General features: G+C 43.3%; 1 protein-coding gene across 3 annotated transcripts in view; it reads left to right on the top strand.

Moving 5' to 3' along the window:
• The window catches only part of COX16 (cytochrome c oxidase assembly factor COX16), a 48,236-nt gene that overhangs the window by 492 nt on the left and 23,926 nt on the right, over positions 1-23,818 (top strand). For 2 of the 3 annotated variants that reach the window (XM_083399198.1, XM_083399196.1), the window contains exon 2: positions 16,409-16,486. The exons of the other annotated variant lie outside the window; for it this stretch is intronic. In XM_083399198.1, the coding sequence (XP_083255324.1) occupies positions 16,409-16,486 (78 nt within the window). The remainder of the gene's footprint in view (positions 1-16,408; positions 16,487-23,818) is intronic. 3 annotated transcript variants of the gene reach the window in all.

Below are 23,818 nucleotides of genomic sequence, written 5' to 3'. Positions count from 1 at the left end.
CCGGGCCGGCCGCTAGGGGGCGACCTTATCGGGAAGGCCGTCGAAGGCGCGACGAGGCCTTGCGTCGGGCGGCGCGAGCGTTTCAGCAGCGGCTCGCTCTGCGCTCCCCCCCCCCCCGCTTAACTAGGGTCATGTGACACCCCCCCCCCCCGGGCAGATGAGATTATATACGGAAATGGAGAGGGGGGTGTCGTTCTTTATATTCTTCTTGCCGCATTGCATGAGACGCATTACAGCGTGACTTTTAAAGTACAGTATTCGAGAACTGACCCTGTTTTTAGAGGGTGGCTGTGCTTGTGGGGAAACAAGGAAAACCGCCCCCCCCCCATAATTTTATTAGTTAGCTGTAACCCAGTACAGTGGTAAAGGTAAAGGGACCCCTGACCACTCGGTCCAGTCGTGACCGACTCTAGGGTTGCGGCACTCATCTCGCTTTATTGGCCGAGGGAGCTGGCGTACAGCTTCCGGGTCATGTGGCGAACCAGAGCAGTGCACGGAAATGCTGTTTACCTTCCCGCCAGAGTGATACCTATTTATCTACTTGCACTTTGACATGCTTTCGAACTGCTAGGTTGGCAGGAGCAGGGACCGAGCAACAGGAGCTCACCCCGTCGCGGGGATTCGAACCGCCGACCTTCTGATCGGCAAGTCCTAGGCTCTGTGGTTTAACCCACAGCGCCACCCACGTCCCGGCCAGTACAGTGGTACCCCAGGTTAAGTACTTAATTCGTTCCGGAGGTCCGTTCTTAAACTGAAACTGTTCTTAACCTGAAGCACCACTTTAGCTAATGGGGCCTCCTGCTGCCGCTGCACCGCCGGAGCACGATTTCTGTTCTCATCTTGAAGTAAAGTTCTTGACCCGAGGTACTGTTTTTAGGTTAGCGGAGTCTGTAACCTGAAGCATATGTAACCCAAGGTACCACTGTACTGGAAAGCAGGTGTGAGCGAAATACATGGAGCAGGCATATGTGGGATAGCTCAGTTGGTAGAGCAGGAGACTCGACCTAATCTCAAGGTTTGGGCAAAATGATTCCCGCATCGCTGGGGTTGGACTAGATGACCCTCGTGGTCCCTTCTGATTCTATGATTCTGCGATTCTACAGCTCATAGCTCTGACTACTGCATGAAAGAGCACCGCTGCTTTGGTGCCCTGCCCCAATTTGCCTGACATTGGAGAGACACAGCCGGATGTGAGGCAGCTGGTGACCATCTTAGTGCCCTGGAAGGCTGCTGATGTGTGGCACTCTTTCAACTTCTCCCCCCCTTCTTGTCTTTGTGCCTGGCGCTTCGGCAGATGCCTTGGCTGTTGTCTTTGTGCCCTGCTTGGAAGCTTCCCAGGAGCATCTGCTTGGCTGCCGTTAGACTCCGAATGCCGTTAGATTCAAAATGCCGTACCGGCTTAGATGATGGACCTTTCCAGATTCTTTTGTTACGACACGGGGAAGAAAGGAACTTCCACATGCCTTTGGGGTATCATTACTAGGTTGAAAGGGACTTCATCCAGTTGAAACCCGTGCCATTGCAGGGAGACTAAATGTAAGAAGAGCCCCACAGAATCAGGCCAAAAGCCCATCTAATCTGGCACTCTGTTCTCACAGGGGCCAAGCAGATGCCTATGGGGAAGCCTGCAGGCAGGACCTGAGCACAACAGTACTCTTTCCTGCAATTTCCAGTTGGCTGCAACAAGTATTACCAAAGGGAGGACAGTTAAATTTAAAATTTGGCATTAGCAAAGCAAAAACATTTTTTCTATTATAATGGTAGCAAACATACTTTCTAAGTGCCAATCATGTCACTTCAATTCATAAATAAGCTGACTTTCAGACATTCTAAGAATTTTAGCTACCATTCCGTTTGCGGTTAACTGTGTAGCAATGCTCATTTTCCTGTAGAAGTTTCCTTCTGGAAAAATCTTTGTAGTTCTTCGTTTCAGTAATTTAATAGGTAAAATCAGGCCTACTTCACTTCCAAGTCACCAAGCTCAGTAGGATATCCTAACAGCCATGTATTGTGAAGCCTTGGTAAGGCTATTATGCTTAAAAAGCAAAGGCAGCACCTTTATGAGGACCAACCAAATTGTCAGAAAACAGCAAGCTTTTGAATTCTCCAGAACTCTTAATCAGCCTTGATATTATACAAAACAAAGGGGTGAGAACAAGGGGAAAAGCACAACAAAAATTCAGGAGTTTGGCTGGATGACACCTGCATTTAGAATACAGTAAGACTGCATTTACACAGTGGTTACGTTCCAGAGATTGTGCCTAATGCCAAAATTGCATATAGTCAAAATCCATTGGGTTCAATGGTAGATGGGATTGCCAAAGTCATTTTTTCCAGGACCCTGCCCCCTTTCCGGCCTTTAAAATTACTATTTTTTGCCATGCGCGTAAAGCTGAATGTGCACAAGTTAAATGTGCATAAGTTGTGGGCCAACGTTAGAAAAGTTGCTGAGTACCTGAAAAGCCATGATGCATAGATGATGGGCTGCACAACATTTAGTTTGCTGGCTTTTAAGATTCAGTTGTTTTGCTGACAAGTAGATTTTGCTTAAGGGGTTTGTTTTGGTTTGTTTGCATGATGGTTTTTGTGCCATTAGATTCAGAATTCTGGTCAGTTTTCATTGTTCCAATGGTACATGCTTCTGCAGAAACTGAACAGACAGGAAATGTGACTTTGTACAGAATTTAGTGTTATGATTGAATTCCAGTCTTGGTTCCTATTAGATTCTTTCTCTTCAATATCTATTCACAAATCCTGCCTATGTCATTAACTGAATAGGATTATTTGTTTGTCAGCGTTAATATATGTGACAGGTCATTGAGATAAGTAGCACTAAAACCCGGGCCGTTAAAGGCACAAACACAAAAACATAAGAATTGATGTAAAAATACCATAGTACTATTCAGCCTAATACAATACAAAATAATACAATAAACTTGGTATAGGGAAGTCATAGCACACTGGGTAAAAGCATAGCTGCCAAGCGTCACTTATTTGGAGGGACAGTCCCTTATCCCAGCGCCATGTCCCGCTGCTGTCCCTTATCGATGGATGTCCCTTAAATTTCCCGGGTTTCAAAGGAAGCAGCTTCTGTCCCTCCCTGCCAGCCAGGGAGGAGGGAGGTTCCAACTGTGTTGTTTGGCTGCCCGGCCTGCCGCCCTCCGGCCCCTCTCACCAGCCTCGCAGCCGCCAAACTGAGCATCTCTGCCTGGGGCCTCCCCTCTGCCCGTTGCCGCCGCTCCTGCTCCCGCTAGGCCGTACTGCAGCTGTGCCGCCAAAGGACCCGGGTGAGATGGGCAGCCTGGCATGGCCTATGAATTGCTGAGGTGCCATGAGAGGAGAGCGAGGGCAACCATAGAGAAAGCAGTTCAGAGAGGAAGAGGAGGAGGCGGAGATGCAGGCAGGTGTTCCAAGGGCAAGCGCTTCTCCCATAGATTTGTAGTGGTAGACTAGCATAGATGGTCTGATCTGGGGGTTTACTTCGGGCGCTATTTCCCTCCCCCCTTCCTCCCGCCCCACCTGATGGAATTGAGAGGTGCAGATGGGGCACGAGAGAAAAGATACAGAACTACAGCAGCATCTTCGTAGCTTGGACTTCGTTTTGCGTGAAAAGTGGTGGCTGCTTGTAGTTATTTAATTGCAGTGTTTCATCGGCTGGTGTCTTGAACAGCAGCCTCTGGAAACGAAGGGTTAAAAACGAGCGCTGCTCTCCAAAATTATCTGGTCCCTTTTAACTTTGTATTTCAGCTGGTTGACTAAAATCCCTTATTTTGGCTGCTGGTCCCTTTTTTTCAAATCTGTAAGTTGACAGCTATGGGTAAAAGTTGTTTGAATCCCCACCCCAAAACCCTTGCTATTGTGTGTTTGTGCGTAACTTTTTTTTAAAGGAAAGACTGAATTATGGAAGGCTTTGTAGAATTCTCCCAGTTGTAGCTTTGTTAGATTGTTCCATACTTATTTCTCTACCCAGCAGGTAGACATAGTACAGGAAGAATGTAGAATTCTTAGTTTCTGGGGTCCCAAAGAAAGGCAAGTGACAGTGAGTTTGATTTTGCTGAAAGTCTAGCAGACTTTGATATCAGACATGGGAACTGCATGCTTTCCCTACAATTACCCTATTGCTATCTGCTAATAACATTGAAGACTTTTCAATTTAAGTAAAATCTAATGTGTCCTGCCTTCAGAGACCCCAGCAAAGGTCTCTCTCCTGAGCCTTATGTGCATAGAACAACCTATACAAACATCATGAGAATAAAATTAGCAAGGCTATGATCAGCTACATTTTTTTTTGACAGGAATCTTGTCAGTTTCTTGTGTTCTTGCTTAGAAAAACCAGAGCACATGGGTGTGGAACCTCTGGCATGTGACCTATATGACACAAAGCATGGGATAAATAAAGTTGCAGCTGCAAAGGAAGAATTAGGAGCTTTGGTGTCTGCTTCCAGTTGTCCCTTCAAAGTGCATCTTACATTTGATGCTGTTTCAATTTGGTGCTGATTGTAAACTCTGCTGCTTTCCCGCCTGGGTTTTTTTATGACATGTTGGCTTAGCCTGTAGGACAATAGCATGAGCAATGTGGATCTTTTATATATGCCCACCTCTGCTCTTTTTGTCATTTTTCACATCCTTAAAAAAACAACGTCCTAGAAAATGGCCATTGTGCAACTGGTGTGACTCATTTCTGAGTAGTGAGTCCACTTACCAAGTGGATAGTAGTGTTCTAGGGAAATCAAGTTTTACCATGTGTCAGTTGCCTTTTACTTTAAAACCCCCCAATAAAAACCAACATTGCTTATGTTTTAATCTATTGTAGCTCTTCCATATATTTCAGGATTAGGAAGGCTAGTACTGTGAATTAAATAACCAAATAAACTTTTAGAACAAAGAAGAAGTTGATTTATGGGGGATTAAAATAACTAACACAGGTAAATCTGCTGAATACAATGATTATTCTGGGGAATTCTCCAATCTGGCTTTCTTCACCTTTGAACTTGACAATATGTGTGATCATATCAGTGCCTCGCATAAGCCAGCAAGAACCTAAGAGAGTGATGTAAGATGGCATGGAACACTGTTTAACAGCTTATGCGCTGCAGGGTGTGAAGTCCCACAGCACCAGGATGGGAACATCTGTCCAGATGCTGGGATGAATTCTTGTGACCTTGTAGATATGTACTATATGTCTCACAAGAGGTTGTTCCGCATGCTTGGATTTTCACATCTCCTTGCCTCTTACTACTTTGTACTGTTTCCAAAGTGATTTCTAAGAGCCATGAGAGCTTTTTCTTTTCGGAAATTCTATTTGAAGTGTACCTAGCTCTCAAATACAGTAGATGGTGCTCCTGTTTCTAAAATATGGTGTTGATTTCACTTTTCTGATAATAGTTGCAGCTGCCAATGATTCATTCCCCATGTGACTCTTGCATACTGTACTGGGACAGCAAAGTTCTTTGTCACTGGTACAATAAAACTGCTATTATACTGTTTCCTGAACATGCAGAATTTCATATTTGGAACACTAACTCCATCTGAAAAGTGTCCCTTTAAAACCAACAGAAGATGGGTGTAAAAATCTTGATATTGTCTCTATGCAATCATATGTGGTTTATTTTTAGTTAGACAGGCAGCACGACTAGAATGTCTTTCATCCTGTTCTCTGGAGGGTTCTCATGCACTGCTGGTGCTTTATTCTTTCCCATTGAAGTGAATGGAAGCCATTCACTTCTATAAGAAAATAAAGCTGCTGAGCTTAGGCGCATCTATAGGGCCGACTGGCAAATTTTGCCTACTCACAATCACAAGCTGGTGACTGCAGCTATTTTATATTATCCTCCAGAAATGATTGCCATGACTTCTATAGGACAAAATAAAATCAGCCATCACACTGGCTGACACTTTGCCCGCTGCTTAAATTAATTTGTGTTTAGAAAAACAATTTTTCATCTCTGTATTTGCCATGACTGTCATCTGTTGTTTTTTGTTTGTCTTTTATCGTTACTGATGGCTGATGCCATGGGCAATATATGCAGTGGGAGGTGTAATAGTACACATTCTGCTGTTTAATGTTGGAAGAAGAAAGATGAAAGTCAAGTGGTTTGTCTATGTGTATTGGAAACCATGAAGAAATAACACTAGCCAGATGCTATCCCAAGCTGCCCTCAGAAAACGCTCATGCAAAGGTGAACCCTAAGCCCTTAGGGGAGAGCATCCCATACCTGTGAGCCAGCTGCTTAAGGAAAGCTGTCTCTACCTGCCTTTGCCATTCAAACATGGTACACCACAGATAGTGGTATGCCATTAATTTTAATGGACCACAGAAAAGGAGGCCCATTCGCAGTAAGTCTGTTGCTCAGCCATTCTCAGAAATTGAGCATTGCTCCATCCTATCCTCGTGTTTAGGGAGCATGAGTACTTTGCAGGTGATGCTGTCATTTAGATGAACTCTTAGCTGCTTTTTCTGTCATCCCATTCTGTTCCTCAGTCTGTTCCTCAGTTTTGACCTTTGCCCCTCCCACTCCTTTTTCTCCTTTCAGAATTTGGCTGTTTTGCCACAGCTTCTTATTTTACCCTGTAGTCCAGGTGTGGGGAACTTTTGCCTTCCAGATGTTGCTGAACTACAGCTCCCATCAGCTTCAGCAAGCATGCCCATTGGCCAGGGGTGATGGGAGTTGTAGTTCAGCAACTCTGCTGCAGTCCATTTAACTGGCCAGGAAAAGTCACTGCCCAACTAATGAAAGAGCAGCAGCGTTTAACTGCAGAGTTGGGGGGCTCCAAATCTTTATCCTTTGTTTCTGCCCTGTATTTCTTACATCATGGAACACTGGGTGATAAAAGGGAATATTAATTCCTGGTGTTGGGGTGTGTGGTGTTTCGCTTCCCTGTTGTGTGGAAGCTACTGAAGAAATAATACTAGTCTTTAGGTATCTACAGATTCTTCTTTTTTAAAAAAGCAATGACAGGCTGGTTGCATATGGAGCTGAAATGAAGATGGGAGAGAATTCTTCACTTCTTAAAATGCAACGTGTCTTGTTTTAAAGGAAGAAAGGGACAGCCCTGTTTTTAACAGGAAAGCTGTTCTTGACCCACCAAAACAGACTTGTTCTTCAAGCAGCTGTGTTAATTCCCTTGTTATCTGACCTGGCCAAGCACTGTGTGTAATGCAAAATGACAACAGTCTGGTTGAAGGAGCCATTTTTGCTCATGCTTGCACTGAGGGACATATGGGCTGCCTTCTTTTTAGAGGGTTCTTTGTGTTCTTTGCAAAATATCTTTTCTGTACTTCATCACATAAATTTGCCTAAGGCAGCTTCTTTTTTTACTGAACAGGGGTAGGGGGACTGTGGCCCCTGGATGTTGTTAGACTACAATTCCCATCAGCTCATCAGTTAGGGATGACAGAAGTTGCAATCACGTCACATGGAAGAGGGAACAAGTTTGTTTTCTCTTGCTCTGACTTCAAGTTAAAAGAAAGGACACTCCCAACTAAACATCAGGAATAACTTAATGATGATAAGATCTGTGGACAGTGGAACGGACTCCTCAGGAGGTTGTGGACTCCCCTTCCTTGGAGGTTTTTGAGCAGAGGTTGGATGGCCATCTGTCATGGATGCTTTAGCTGAGATTCCTGCATTTTGGGGGGTTTGGACTAGATGACCCTTGGGTCCTTTCCAACTCTACGATTATATGATTCTGTGAACTTTTGGAGGGACACACGTTCCCCCTTCCTATCCAGAAACTCTCTTGTGTGGCTCAGAGGAGCAGGTTATTTGCTCAACAGGGAGTCCTTTGTGATTAAATGTGCAGCTTTTGTTTTTACCTCTCCATTCAAGATGGAAGGAAGTATGAAGCTAGCATTTCCCACTCATCCATAAAAATTGCTTTAGCATAGGCATCTTATGACCAGAGTGATCCTCTCTTGGAATCAAGGACAAAACCAGCTTGTTTCCAACCAAATGGAAGAGCCAAAGGCCTGGCAAGTGGTATTTCATGCTTGTCACTCTCAGAATTGCTCATAACACTCATAAACTAGATTAGGCGAACCAAATAAGGCTGATGTAAGTCTACATCTTTTTTTATTTAACCTAGATGGTTTTCCAGCCTACTGCTTACATCTTTATTTTATTGGGAGAAATGTCTTCTGCAAGTAGCAAGGTTTGAGATGTGGCACAAAACAGCAAAAAATCATTAGCGCCACCAACCATTCTATGTATGTTAGCTTGCTGATGGCATATATAAGTGGGATGTGCAAAAACTACAAGAAAGAAGATTCCACCTAAACATTAGGAAGAACTTCCTGACAATAAGAGCTGTTCGACAGTGGAATTTGCTGCCAAGGAGTGTGGTGGAGTCTCCTTCTTTGGAGGTCTTTAAGCAGAGGCTTGACAACCATATGTCAGGAGTGCTCTGATGGTGGTTCCTGCTTGGCAGGGGGTTGGACTCGATGGCCCTTGTGGTCTCTTCCAACTCTATGATTCTATGATTCTAAAAGTACTGCAGCCTGGCACGTTCCTGTTCACTGTTCCAGTCAGTTGGACACGCCCCTTTTCAACTATTCTTCTAGTTGGTTATCAGATTTTTTTGCTTTCAACCAGCCAATGTTCTATGGCCATTGAATTCTCATTGGACTGGGTTTTTTTTTGGGGGGGGGTATCTCCCCCTCAGTTGTACAGACCTTGGAGTACTGCCCTTCTATGTATTGGTGGTGCCATTGTTTGGCTACATTTGTGTAAGAACACAAAAGACTACAGTTGGAAGTTGAGAGAATGATAATACATGAAGCTGGCTATTCAGAGCAAGTCCAAAAGACCTGATGGCCACAGGCCTGGTTTGCGTGTCGTTTTAAAATAATTGTTTAAAATCAGGCATCCGCAAACTCGGCCCTCCAGCTGTATTGGGACTACAACTCCCATCATCCCTAGCTAACAGGACCAATGGTCAGGGGTGATGGGAATTGTAGTCCCAAAACAGCTGGAGGGCCGAATTTGGGGATGGCTGTTTAAAATAAACTCTGGTTTAAGGGTGTATGAAATGTGAGCGTACCCACACGTTTGCAAAACATTTGTATGTGTTTTGAGGGACTTGTCTAGTCATACATAGCAATATTGGTTTGTTTGTGAGTGTGCTTCTGTACTCATTTCCCAGGTGACTCTTGCATACTGTACTGAGACTGATAGTAGGGGGACTTTCTGGGATCAGTGTTGCTTGAGATGAAAGATGAAGGGATAGGGCAGGTCTGTAGAGATCTATGCTGTGAAAAGGTTCAGAAAAGGGCAACCAAAATGAACAAGTGAGTAAAGCAACTCCCCTGTGAAGAAAGGTTGCTCTAAACTTACTAGTTTAGAGAAAAGTTGAGATGAGGCATGAAGAAAGTGGAGACAGAAATGTTTTTCTTCCTCCTCCATAACATCCGATGAAGCTGAATGTTGGAAGATTCAGGACAGATAAAGGAAAGTGCTTCTTCGTGGAGTAAATTGCTGCCACAAGGTACTAAGGCAGTGGCCACTCACACGACTTGAAAGGGGATGTGATATATTAATGGAGAAGCAGTGTGGTGATGATTATACGGAACCTCAAGAGTTCAGAGGCAATGTGCCTGAGAACCACTTGCTGATGAGCAAGGAGGGCTCTTGTTTTTAAAATTATGGTTGGCCCAGAGAAACTGAGTAAAGAAAAGTTATCTCTAATAACAATGAAGCTGAATGTTGAAAGATCCAGGACATATAAAAGAAAGTATTTTTTTTCAAGCAGTGCATAGTTAAACTATGGAACTTGCTTCCACCTGAGGCAGTGGTGGCCACCAACTTGGATAGTTTTAAAAGAAGATTAGACAAATTCAGGGATGAGAAGTGGCTACCAACCACTATGGCTGTGTTTTGCTTCCACTTTTGGGGGCAGTATGCTGGGAATCGCAGGGGGGCAGAGTGCTGTCGCGCTCTGGTCTGTGTTGCAGGCTTCCCACAGGCATCTGGTTGACTACTGTGAGAACAGGATGATGGCCTAGATAGGCCATCTTATGTTCCTGTGTGAGACAACGAAGATAATTGTCTTGACAAAGTTGTAGGTATGAATACGACATCTAAGGAGCGGTGCTACATTTGTCACAGTATGATTCATACAGCAAGCTATGCATCCAGGCTACTAGACTGCTGAGAATCCAGAGGCTGCTGAGAAACCCAAAGTTGGCTGTGCTTAATTTGAGTTGAAAAGTGACAGGATAAGTGGTTGGTGATATTTCTAAAGTCTCGTCTATGTGTTCCAAGCTTGCAACTGCAGAGCAAGGTCTCCTGGACAAAAACATTTTGATGACACATAGCTTCCTGGAGAATGGGACAACACAGTTACAAATGTTTAGGTACACCTGAGCTGTTTGGGAGAGCTGCCTCTAGCAAAACCCATATTATTCTGAAAGATAAAAGATTGGGGACTCTTTAGGGTGTCTGGGGCTGAGCCATATTGGTAGCCAGCATTTGGTTTTTTGGGTTTTGCTTTTTGTGCCCCTGCTGTACTTGAATAAATGAAGAACTGTAGTTTTCAGAGCTGTCACATTGGGACCTTTCAGCAGCTCTAAAGTGCACACACAGCAGTTTTTCTTTAAAAAAGGAACCCCCCCCCCAAATCTCTTTAATTCCCATCACTGTGAAGTAAAAAGAGAATATTTCATTTGACTGTTCCAGTTCTGCAGCTGCACAATGCATAGCTGGAGGCTTCAACAACAACAGTCTTAAAGAAGAGGCTTGAAAATTATCACATTCCCTCTTCAAGTAAAATATTTCATAACATTTCCCCGGCTTTCTTTTCACCAGTGCATGATCTGTGTTGCCAGCAGTGAATATTGTGATGTGATTAATTTAGGGATTTATGACAAAGGGAATGTAATTTTGTAATCTGGCTTTCAAAATCAGTGCTACAACAACGGAATGAGTTTCTCTAGCAACAGAGGTGATCTAACATTGCAAATTGCTAGGCAGTGCTGGAGAAATTGCTGCTTGTTGTTTTGCTAACCTAAGGGTTGGCTGCTTTAGATTTTACTGAATAATTTGGTGAGTCTGGAATCTGTAGTAGAACACAGGGTTTGAGGAGGCCTGACTTATTCAGTCTTTATTTATGTCTGTCTTGTGTTGATGAGCGTTAATATCCTCTGTGTACAGTGCTCTGTCTGTATTTGTTTACTTAACATGCTTTTCAGTAAAATAACAGAAATTAGTTTTTCACAATGCTATTGAACAGAAATTAATGTCAATTTCTTCATGAAACAGTTACTGAGGTTGCTGAGCATATGTGACAGATGGCACTTCTGTGTCGCCTCCCATGTTTCATTCTACCTTGCATTCTGTGCATATATAATTTCATTAAAAATGTTGCTTTTGATGTGTGTCTTGGTGTGAACTCACTGAAACACCAACAAAATCCTTCTTTGAATATTGAATCAAGTGATAGTTCTGAAAGCTGTGCTGTTGGCTTGTTTCCAGGTTAGTTTGTAAAGCACGGTCTAAGTGAGGAGTATTGGTGTTCTGTGTTGTTAAAGGTGACCTTCAGATGTAAAATGCAAAAACCTATTAACGTAGCCATGTTTTCCTGGCTTTACAGTAGCCAGAGTCAAAGTGAGACAATTCTGCATGTAAGTTCAAAACTTAATTCTCCTGGTTTTCTTGTGCACCACACAGACCTCATATTATTAGCAGACCCCTCATGTTGTTAATCTCAAATGTGAAAAACCTCTGACCCAACACATAAATGCTTACAGTAGAGGATGCTAACTGTTAACTGTTACAGTAATAATGCTACAAGCATGGCACTGTATACCCCTGGACGAAAGGAAAATACATGGTGTGTGAAGACGATCTATAAATTCTTCTCTGCCTTTTGGAAGGCCAAGATTATGGGTCTTTAAAAAAAAATCGATACACTATGCCTTTCCATCAGTTGATGCCCAAGGCAGCTTATATAAAATCATAAAAAATAAATTATAGCAATAACCCCCCCCCAATAAAACAGCAGGCACTACAAAAGCTAAAAACACAATAGTAGCATCTGTCTTAGTTTCTACACATCTTTGTAGACAGTTGCAGACATCCATCAGACACAAGCTCCAGTGACCTCTCTGGACCTTTAAACACACCTGAGTTTTAAAAATCTATGTACACACTATTTCAATTAGTCTTCAATCCGAAGCCCACTTGCCTGGAAGTCAGCCCCATTGAACTCAATAGTACCGGTACTTAGTTTTCAATAGACATGTATAGGATTTCACCCTTAGCTTTTTTCTGGTATGTGAAATATTGGTCAATTTCTTCATGGGGGAAAATCAGGTTATGATATATTCAGTATCTATATGCTAATGAAATGTAACAGAAACATGGACACTATTGTATACACTTTGCAAGCTTGAAGAGAGGCAAACAACATCTTAATGGATCTAGCACAGCTAAGTGTTGCTTTATAATTAGTTTCACTATTGAGAAGCCAGGCCCTCCTGGTACAGCTGTTTCAGTCCTGCACAGCTATTATTCATATGGGCATGTTGCTGTGGGTTTGTGGGTTTGTTGGAATGTATATACTCAGTAAATCAATGGAGAGCAAAACTGCATTCAGTTAACCTTTTTTATGTCAGCCCCTGTACAAATGATTACTGCGGTAATAACCATTAAAGAAGAAATTATGAGCATGTGTGTTCATTTAAAGCAGTTTTAAATTTTTAAAGGAAGACAAACACACTGCATTAAACCCCATACTTGTTCCTAGGCTTTTGTTGAATGTCTGTAAGTTACCCCTTTTAATTTCCTCTTACTACTGTTTCTGATTGTTTCTGGGTCTAATCCCAGGCAGTTGGAAATCCTGTTGTAAATAAGGATGCTACAATGCTATGTAGGTAACCAATGTCACAAAGTCCAGTCAGCTTGAAGGCAATGCTTCTTCACCCTGAGTAGCTTTTTGCCCCTGTTTGCAGCTCCTCCCAGTAAATCAGGTGTGGGAAACTTGTGGTCCTCCAGATGTTGCTGGTCTACAAATTTGATCCTCCCTGATCTTTGGCCAGCCTGGCACAGCTGATGGGTCCAGCAATATCTGGAGGTCCTCAGATCCCTCATCCCTGCAACACACACACTGAGAGGTGGGATGCTTTACAAAGTGGGTGAAATTATACCTGAAGGAGCGTCTCCACCCCCATCGTTCTGCCTGGACACTGAGGTCCATCTCCAAGGGCCTTCTGGTGGTTCCCTCACTGTGAGATGTGAGGTTACAGGGAACCACGCAGAGGGCCTTCTTGGTGGTGGCGCCCGCCCTGTGGAACGCCCTGCTTTCAGATGTCAAGGAAATATAGTGGTACCTCTGGATGCGAAAGGGATCCGTTCCGAGCCCCGTTCTCATCCTGAAGTGAACGTAACACGCGACTGTGCGTCTGTGTGTGTGTCACATTTCACCGCTTCCGCACATGTGCGTGACATCATTTTGAGTGCGCATGCACAAGCGGCGAAACCCAGAAGTAACGCGAAAACACTTAACTTGAAGCGTATTCATCCTGAGGTATGACTGTAAACAACTATCTGACTTTTAGAAGACATCTGAAGGCAGCCCTGTTTAGGGAAGTTTTTAATATTTGATGTTTTATTCTGTTTTTAATCTGTTGGGAGCCGCCCAGAGTGGCTGGGGAAACCCAGCCGGATGGGTGGGGTATAAATAATAAATTATTAACGTTATTATTATTTTGCAAAAAGTGTCTGTGGTGTTTATCATTGTCACTGACTTGCGCAGATTTGTATGTTAAGAGATACACAGTAGAATGTTATTTAGAGAGATAGTTGTAAGATATAAAGTAAGGTGTGAATGAGATATTGGCACATGTCTTACGCTGACTGGCTAAGAGTGGAGTGTGACTTTTAGAACAGTTGCGTGTGAGGAAAAGAGGTAGTTGGGTTTTGGAGGAAGAAGAAGTTTGGCTGGTGTGGCACTGAGGAGTAGGGGAAAGTATAAGATAGGATTAGAACTTGCATTAGGAATAGAATTCTAGGCACATGTTATGTCATACAAAGTATCTAAGCACTGTTATTGAAAACAAACAATAAGAACTTGTTATATTCAGCTGTTACTATAATAATAAATATTTGTTCATTCAAACTACATCTCCTGTTAGGTCAACATATTGAGGCTGTGACAAAATCAGTCAATATATGGTGGCAGTAGAACACCACTAGTTAGAGAAGATTGCTTCAGATATTTGGAGCGCAGAGCTGGAACTCTATAACTCAGGGGTCAGCAACCTTTTTCAGCCGTGGGCCAGTCCACCATCCCTCAGACCATGTGGGGGGCCATACTATATTTTTTGGGGGGAAATGAAAGAATGCCTATGCCCCACAAATAACTCAGAGATGCTTTTTAAATAAAAGCACACATTCTACTCATGTAAAAACACCAGTCAGGCCCCACAAATAACCCAGAGATGCATTTTAAATAGAAGGACACATTCTGCTCATGTAAAAACATGCTGATTCCTGGACCGTCCACTGGCTGGATTTAGAAGGCGACTGGGCCACATCTGGCCCACGGGCCTTAGGTTGCCTACCCCTGCTATAAGGCAGATAGGAACTCAGGAGAGCCTTTGCCAATCAAAAGGGATTGGGGATTTAAATTGAAGTATCCTCTGGCTCCTAAATACAAGGCTTGTGTGGGGAGGGCATGGCCGTATCATCCTCCCAATTTCAACTTGGATGGTTTGAATTCCTGTCATACACTGAGATTTCTATTCGTCCTCTTTTTGTAGTAAAGGCTATACCACCCAGGCTTGGATTTGAAAAGCAAGTAGTGGTTTGCTGGTGAATTTGGGGGGAAATTGCCTGAGTGTTTGGAGTTCCGCACGCTTGTTGTATATTAAAAGAGAAAGCTGCAGTATCTCCGAACAATTTTACACGTCACTCGGGAAGACAGGCTAGCTAATGTCAGTGTACTGGAAAAAGCAAAGATCACCAGTGTTGAAGCAATGATTCTTCAACATCAACTTTGTTGGGCTGGTCATGTTGTTCAGATGCCTGATTACCGTCTTCCAAAGCAACTACTCTATTCCCAACTCAAGGCAAACCTAAAAAAATGTAACATAGGCACTGATATCTGGGAAACACTGGTCTGCGAGCACTCCAGTTGGAGAACAGCCTTTACTAAAGATGTCATGGACTTTTAAGAAGCTCGAACTCAGGGCAAAAAGAAGAGGAAGGCATTCTTGGCAAACCCTCACCGTCATCAACTCCCTCCCAGAAACCTATGTCCCCACTGTGGAAAAACGTGTGGATCCAGAATTGGCCTCCAAAGTCAGTTACGGACTCACTGTTAAGACCATGTTCATGGAAGACAGTCTTACTTGGCTACAAGGGATCGCCAAAAAGAAGTATATTAATACAGAACTATGAGCATGTCATCTCTGTTTGCCTTGGTATAAGATTTCAAAAATTGTATTTGCATTTCATGACAGAGAGAAATGTCACCTTCCTATAGATATCAATTTCTTTCTCTCTCTTACATATTGCTCCTATTCATAAGTCTCGGAGGTTTGGAGCTATTAGCTATAATGAAGATATAGGTGCAGAAGGGACTGATTTATCTAGCTACATAATAACATACCATAGGATTCTGGTTCCAATCTGCTGGCTTGTTCCAAAAACTTAATTGGGTCCTTTTCACCTTGGCACCAGAATGAGCCAGCTGAGCATTGTTGCTTCAATTGTTAAAAGTTTGAAAATGGTGAGAACAAGTCCCAGAGCTATGATGTTAAGGCTCCCTAAATGCTGTTAAATGCTGTTAAAGGGAAAAGGCATTGTGGGAGGTGAAACATAGAGTCAGAAATATAATGGGAGGTAGGAGAGATTCAGAAAAACAGTCTTCTGAAGTCCTCCGTGCAAGAATGAGACATTTTTGATATGTTTGTGAATGAAAACTGTAGTAGCCCCATCCATTTGACATGAAATGGACAGTCAATCAAGTTAGATTATCAGAAGCTAGAACAAATCTCTTCCCTGGAGCAGATTCTCCATGCATCTCTCTCTCTCTCTTATATGCACATGCCTGCATCAATGAACAAAGATTAAGCTTTGACTTTAATATATGTGCTTTGGAAAACCGAGGGGCCATCATGGAATCTGTGCTAATGAGTCTGAGTCACTATTGTATTATAGCATGCTTGGCATTTCTTTAACACCTTTAGACTGTTTAAAACCTTTACATGCGTTATCCTGAGAGTCCTTACAACAGCTTATGGCAGCAGCTTCTTGGCTTTGTACGTGGTGTTCTAGATTTTTCTTTCCTTCCTTCCATCCTAGTTATTTTTTCCTCTCTTGCTTTTTGAAAGTGTATTTTAGCTCACAATGTTCTGGGTACTCATTTGCTTCTATTCTGGTTATCCCCCCCCTTTTTTTTTATATTTCAGCTGCTTATAATTGGTGGGTCTTTTGGGCTCCGTGAGTTTGCCCAAATTCGCTATGATGCTCAGAAGCTCCACAGCAAGGTAAGCTGAATTATCCTCCCCTGTACTTGGAGAACACAAGCTTCAAGAGAACTAGACAAACTGTGTACACTGGGTTCTGCCAATCAGCACAGGCTTGCACATATACATGTATGGGAGCTGAAACATGAACACATACTTAACCCAGGTGCTATGGTTACTGAAAGTTGCACTCCCAGATTAGGCCATAAAGTCTATTTCGTAATAGCAGCAAACACTCCAACATACAGCAAGCAAAGGCACAGCTTGGAAAGGTTGGCTTTAAGTCCTATTTTATTTTATTTTATTTTATTTTATTGTAGAGCAATGAATCTGAAATCTGTTGCAAATTTTGTCAAACATTGCATTTTAAAAGGAAATTTCTGAACATCCTGGTTGAGGAGTTCGGTTTGAAATATATGGGCAATGTGATTATGAACTGAAACTTATGGCTTGTGCAAATTTCATTACAGATGAGCACAACATCTTGATCTTCTTAGCATAGAACTTGGTGTGCCTATTTTTGTTTTCTTGGGTTCTATATATTCCTAGTTTCTGAGTGTAAATAACTGTGAAGTTGAATTTGCATTGCCTCAGCCCCAGTATCAGTGCATGGCATCTTTGGGTTGTCGCTGGCAGAGCACACTGCGGCTGAACTGACACTTGCCTGACCCTCTGCCAAGAAGTTTGGAGCCACCATATTAAATTCTCCATAATGCCCTGGAACATCATTGCATTGGAACCACTGTCGGAAATTTTAAATGGCAGTTCTAATCTGTCCAATGATGATGCAGCACTGTTGCCAGGTGCCACTGCCAGGTAAGCCCACCAGACTCCTCTGGTGTAGGAGGGGAGCCCACCTAAAGCCACTTTGCTGAGGCCCCCCTCAAACCTGGAACTTGCCCTGGTATTGACTAGGACATTTGCATTTTGCTGAGCTGTTTGTGTGCCCTCAGAACATTGAGACCCCAGGCAGCTGCCCTTTTGGTTCAGTACGTTTAATTTCCTTACAGGCCGCTTTCTGTCTTAAAATATGTATGGACTCTGTGCAGCACTGAGGAGGTAAAGTCTGAAGGATAGTGAACAAGAAATAAAAGGCTTGACCAGCTCTTTTGAGGTTTAGTCTTACAGGACTGGGCTGCCTTCAAAAAGTTGGAGAAGAATTCATAAAAATATTTCCTTGGTATCGGAGAGTAGCAAGGACATAAACAAGAATGGCATCTGTAATACCATTTAGTCATGATTTTGGTCGCTGAGCAGATTGCATTAAACTGCTGCTCCTTAGAAGTTGTTTGTAGGCTTGCATTGTGGAAGTTGCATTGTGGACTTGCCTTCAATTTAGCTCTATTGGACAGTGTGGCCTTAGAAGGATGTTGGGAATATTATCTCCTGCTTTTTTAATTAAGGCAGATCAAAAACTGGAAAACAATGTATGAACTGTAACTTCATGGCAGACTTTATTTGTTTGTTTATTACCCTGGCGTTAAGGATATAAATCCTTCCCAGGCAGCTTACAGAAACATTAAATTACATTAAAAATAATAATTAACTAATAAAAAGTCATTGGGATCCTTCCCCACAGGTAGTTGGTGGTAGAAAGGCCTGACAGGAGCGGGGGCAGGGATGGTTCAGTTGATACAGGCTCTGAAGTGATCTTTACCTGTATACATTCAGTGTTTGCAGGGCAGCGGCTGAAGAAGGAGCCAAAAGGGGTTTCTTGTGTGTGTGATTCTTGTGGCTGATTAGCTGCTTTCCCTGGTCAAAGGTCAGAGGGGGCAGGGTTTCTGTTGAGGCAGGTGATTAGCTGTGGGAGGAGCTTATCAGTGTTTGCAGGGCAGCGCAGTTTGAACCATCTTTTAGATTTAGGGGAGCTAGTCTCAAGCCCAACGACACATTCTCAAGATGGAGGGGGAGGGAACAGTTGCAGTCGCCTGCGGTTCCTGCGCAATGTTTGCCATCTTGCCAAAGGTTGCAGGCAGCTTTACGTGCAGCAATTGCATGTTGATTGCCCTCCTAAAAGACAAAGTCCAGCAACTGGAGGAACGTGTAGCTACCTCCAAAGAATTAGAGAGCTGGAGCTCTTTTTGGAAGCAACAGAGCACACCGTCTCCACCAAGGAGGAGACAGGGGACTCCCCTGAGAAGGAGGCTAGTTCACCAACACAGGAGCCCGATATGTGGAGAAACGTGACTCAAAGAAGTAGGAGGCCCAGGGTTCGCTCTGATTGTCTAGAAATACACAATCGCTTTGAGGTCCTCTCCCCTAGCATGGAAGACGAAGAGCAGACTCCATTTGAGGATCTCTCCCTCATTACAGTCGATCACGTATATGAAGATGAGCAGCAAAGTCAGTCCTCAGGGAATGTGCAGGCGACCTTGGAACGGACCGCTCACGGAAGAACCCTGACCAAACCTAAGAGAAGGCGTGTAGTGGTGATAGGGGATTCCCTACTGAGGGGAACAGAAGCAGTGATCTGTGGGCCTGACAAGATGTCTCGGGAAGTGTGCTGTCTCCCCGGGGCTAAGATCCAAGATGTAACTGAACGACTGCAAGGAATCATAAAACCCACTGACAAATACCCCTTCCTCTTGGTTCATGTGGGAACCAATGACACTGCAAGCAATAGCCTCCAGAAGATCAAAAGAGACTACGAGGCTCTGGGCAGGAAATTGAAGCAATTAAATGCACAAATCGTCATCTCATCTGTCCTCCCAGTTGAACGACGTGGCCCAGGGAGAGAGAGGAAAATAGTGGAAGTAAACAGCTGGCTTCGCAAATGGTGTAAACAGGAACGGTTTGGATTCTTAGATCACGGACTGCAGTTTCTTGAGGATGGACTTCTGGCAAGCGATGGGCTGCACCTCACAACGGTTGGGAGGAATGTTTTTGCCAAAAAACTAAGAAACCTCATCAGGAGGGCTTTAAACTGACTAATGTGGGGGAGGGAGACAGTGCTCCTGAAGGTAGGAGTCTATTAATTGATGAAGATGATCATCCAAATGTCATAGACCAAATGGAGCAAACAGCAAGCAGACCTAGTGGTGGGAGGAAAAAATCCTTAAATAAGAGACACGGGGGAATGACTAATGGACTTCAATGTCTGTACACTAATGCACAAAGCATGGGAAATAAACAAGATGAGCTTGAGCTCTTGGTACAGCAAACTAAATATGACATAATAGGCATCACTGAAACATGGTGGGATAAGTCCCACGATTGGAATGTAAAAATGGAGGGATACAATCTATTTCAGAGAAACAGACCAGACAAGAAAGGAGGAGGAGTGGCGTTATATGTCAGGGATGTGTATACCTGTGAAGAGATCCAAGATTTAGAACCTCAAAGCCAAAGTGAGAGCATTTGGGTCAAAATTAAGGGAGAGAAGAATAATAGTGACCTCATTGTGGGAGTTTACTATAGATCCCCAAGCCAAACGGAGGACATAGATGATGCCTTCCTGGAACAGATGGCCAAGCATGCAAAAGGAAGGGAGATAGTAGTAATGGGGGACTTCAATTACCCAGATATTTGTTGGATGTCAAACTCAGCCAAGAGCATAAGGTCAAACAGATTCCTCACTGGCCTTGCAGACAACTTCATTGTCCAGAAAGTGGGAGAAGCAACAAGAGGAACAGCCATTTTAGATCTGGTCCTAACCAATGTCGATGACCTGGTTAATGGGGTAGAAGTGGAAGGATCATTAGGCGCAAGTGATCATGCTCTTCTGAAGTTTACTATACAACGGAAAGGAGCAGCCAAGCATACTAGGACTCAATTTCTTGACTTTAAGAAAGCCGACTTCATAAAACTTAGGGAAGTGCTGGGTGAGATCCCATGGACAGTAATACTAAAAGGAAAGGGAGTCCATGATGGCTGGGAGTTTGTTAAGAGGGAGATAGTAAAAGCACAACTTCAGGCAATACCAATGAGACGGAAACATGGAAGGTGCCTAAAGAAGCCAGGGTGGCTATCTAAAGAACTTTTAACTGAGTTAAGATTAAAAAAGGATGTGTACAAAAAATGGAAAAGGGGGGAAACCACCAAAGAGGAATTCAAACAAATAGCCAGCACGTGTAGACACAAAGTCAGAAAAGCTAAAGCACAGAATGAACTCAGGCTTGCTAGAGAGGTTAAAAGCAACAAAAAAGGCTTTTATGGGTATGTTCGTAGCAAAAGGAAGAACAAAGAAACAGTGGGGTCACTCAGAGGAGAAGATGGTGAAATGCAAACAGGGGACATAGAAAGGGCTGAACTCCTCAATGCCTTCTTTGCCTCAGTCTTCTCCGATAAAGAAAACAATGCCCGACCTGAAGAATTTGGAGGTAATGATTCAGCAGAGGAAACACAGCCCAGAATAACTAAGGAGATAGTACAAGAATACTTGGCTAGTTTAGATGTATTCAAGTCTCCAGGGCCAGATGAACTGCATCCAAGAGTATTAAAAGAACTGGCAGATGTGTTCTCAGAACCACTGGCAGTCATCTTTGAGAATTCCTGGAGAACAGGCGAAGTCCCGGCAGACTGGAGGAGGGCAAATGTTGTCCCTATTTTCAAAAAGGGGAAAAGAGAGGACCCAAATAATTACCGCCCAGTCAGTCTAACATCAATACCAGGGAAGATTCTGGAGCAGATCATTAAGCAAACAATCTGTGAGCACCTAGAAAGGAATGCTGTGATCACCAATAGTCAGCATGGATTTCTGAAAAATAAGTCATGTCAGACTAACCTGATCTCATTTTTTGACAGAATTACAAGCCTGGTAGATGAAGGGAACGCAGTGGATGTAGTCTATCTTGATTTCAGCAAGGCATTTGACAAGGTGCCCCATGATATTCTTGTAAAAAAGCTGGTAAAATGCGGACTTGACTATGCTACCACTCAGTGGATTTGTAACTGGCTGACTGACCGGACCCAAAGGGTGCTCATCAATGGTTCCTCTTCATCCTGGAGAAGAGTGACTAGTGGGGTGCCACAGGGTTCTGTCTTGGGCCCGGTCTTATTCAACATCTTTATCAACGACTTGGATGATGGACTCAAGGGCATCCTGATCAAATTTGCAGATGACACCAAACTGGGAGGGGTGGCTAACACCCCAGAAGACAGGATCACACTTGAAAACGACCTTGACAGATTAGAGAACTGGGCCAAAACAAACAAGATGAATTTTAACAGGGAGAAATGTAAAGTATTGCACTTGGGCAAAAAAAATGAGAGGCACAAATACAAGATGGGTGACACCTGGCTTGAGAGCAGTACATGTGAAAAGGATCTAGGAGTCTTGGTTGACCTCAAACTTAACATGAGCCAACAGTGTGACGCGGCAGCTAAAAAAGCCAATGCAATTCTGGGCTGCATCAATAGGAGTATAGCATCTAGATCAAGGGAAGTTATAGTGCCACTGTATTCTGCTCTGGTCAGACCTCACCTGGAGTACTGTGTCCAGTTCTGGGCACCACAGTTCAAGAAGGACACTGACAAACTAGAACGTGTACAGAGGAGGGCAACCAAAATGGTCAAAGGCCTGGAAACAATGCCTTATGAGGATCGGCTAAGGGAGCTGGGCATGTTTAGCCTGGAGAAGAGGAGGTTAAGGGGTGATATGATAGCCATGTTCAAATATATAAAAGGATGTCACATAGAGGAGGGAGAAATGTTGTTTTCTGCTGCTCCAGAGAAGCGGACACGGAGCAATGGATACAAACTACAAGAAAGAAGATTCCACCTAAACATTAGGAAGAACTTCCTGACAGTAAGAGCTGTTCGACAGTGGAATTTGCTGCCAAGGAGTGTGGTGGAGTCTCCTTCTTTGGAGGTCTTTAAGCAGAGGCTTGACAACCATATGTCAGGAGTGCTCTGATGGTGTTTCCTGCTTGGCAGGGGGTTGGACTCGATGACCCTTGTGGTCTCTTCCAACTCTATGATTCTATGATTCTATGATTCTACATAGAATCTAGGAACCTACTTCAGACCTTTGGTCCATCTAACTCAGCTGGTACTGGCTGGCAGCAGCTCCTCGGGATTTCAGAGAGGATTCTCTCCTAGCCTTACCTAGACATGCTGGAGATTGAACTAGGGAGCTTTTGCATGTAAAAGATTTTCTTCCCCATTCCCTCTTTCCCCCTACTTTCTTCTCTCTCTCTTGGAAATATTTCCATAGGGTAATTGGCAGTGGACAGCCCTGTATTGGATACGTGTGTATGTGAGTAAGAGAGACATAGAGTAAATACCCAGTAAAGCAGAAGCAGACCCTACTATGGTCTTGTCTTGTCTAGCCAGGCTTCCTACATTTAATTGGCTTTTCAGTAAACTAATTGCAGTGACTTCATGCAGCAGGGGATTGATGATGATCACTGATCATTTCCCCCCTCCCTTCTTGTTAAGCAGGTCCAATAAGGTCTACATTCCAAGTTTAATGAAAATAAACCTTTGCTAATTTCTCTGTGTAAGTTGATTTGCAGAGAATAAATTCATTAGTATGGCAACTTGGCTGCACCCCCTAATTTATTTATTTATTTTTAAGAAAACTTGGAAGCGCAATTTAGCATGTGCAAGGTTTGTGAGTGATACAGATACTTTCTTTCTGCTCATATCAGACAACAGCAGCTTATTGTTATTCATCAGAATTCTACTAACAAAAGTCATTTGCTTAATTTAAATAAATTTTGCTTTCAAGCCTAGTTCATTGCTGCACATCCCAGTTGATGGAAGGTTTAATGCAGTTACATAATTAATACTGCAATTTTTGTTTTTCCTTTCATGCAAAATTAGATGTTGATAGAAATGGCTTTGCTTCTGGTGAATAATCTTAGACTCTATTTGAGCCTTCATTTTGAACCAAGCTAAGAGAGCACAGCAGAGAGGAGTGAAGGGATGATACGCTTTGTAAAAATACATTATGGCTTTACTGAGTTTCCCTTTTCATGCAATCAATTACAGTGGTCCCTCTTTGGACACATGCAGAAGGGTTAGTATGAGCCCAAGCTCTTGTACATAGATAGAGCTCCAGCCGTTCTCATGATAACAGTAGCTGGAGAAAATGTGGCAACAATGCTGGCTGTGTGTGTTGTTTTTGAATGTTCTGTGATCAGATCATCTAGCCTAAAACTTCTTAACACAGTCCATAGTTAAGCAGTAGAATTCTCTACCACAATATGTATTGACAGCCACCAGCTTGAACAGCTTTGAAAGAGGGGTTAGACAGATTCATGGAAGATAAGGTTTCTAGTCATTATGTAATCTCCAAGTCATGTTGGTAACCTCCAAAATCAGAGGCAGCATGCTTCTGAATACAATTGCTGGGGATCACAAGCAAGAGTGTGCTATTGCGAGAGCCAGTGTGGTGTAGTGGTTAAGAGC

This window comes from Podarcis tiliguerta, assembly GCF_965153285.1.
Source record: "Podarcis tiliguerta genome assembly, chromosome: 1".
Classification (NCBI taxonomy): Eukaryota; Metazoa; Chordata; class Lepidosauria; order Squamata; family Lacertidae; genus Podarcis; species Podarcis tiliguerta.
The sequence above is the reverse complement of the archived record's forward strand: the minus strand, read 5'-3'. Positions and strand labels throughout refer to the sequence as shown.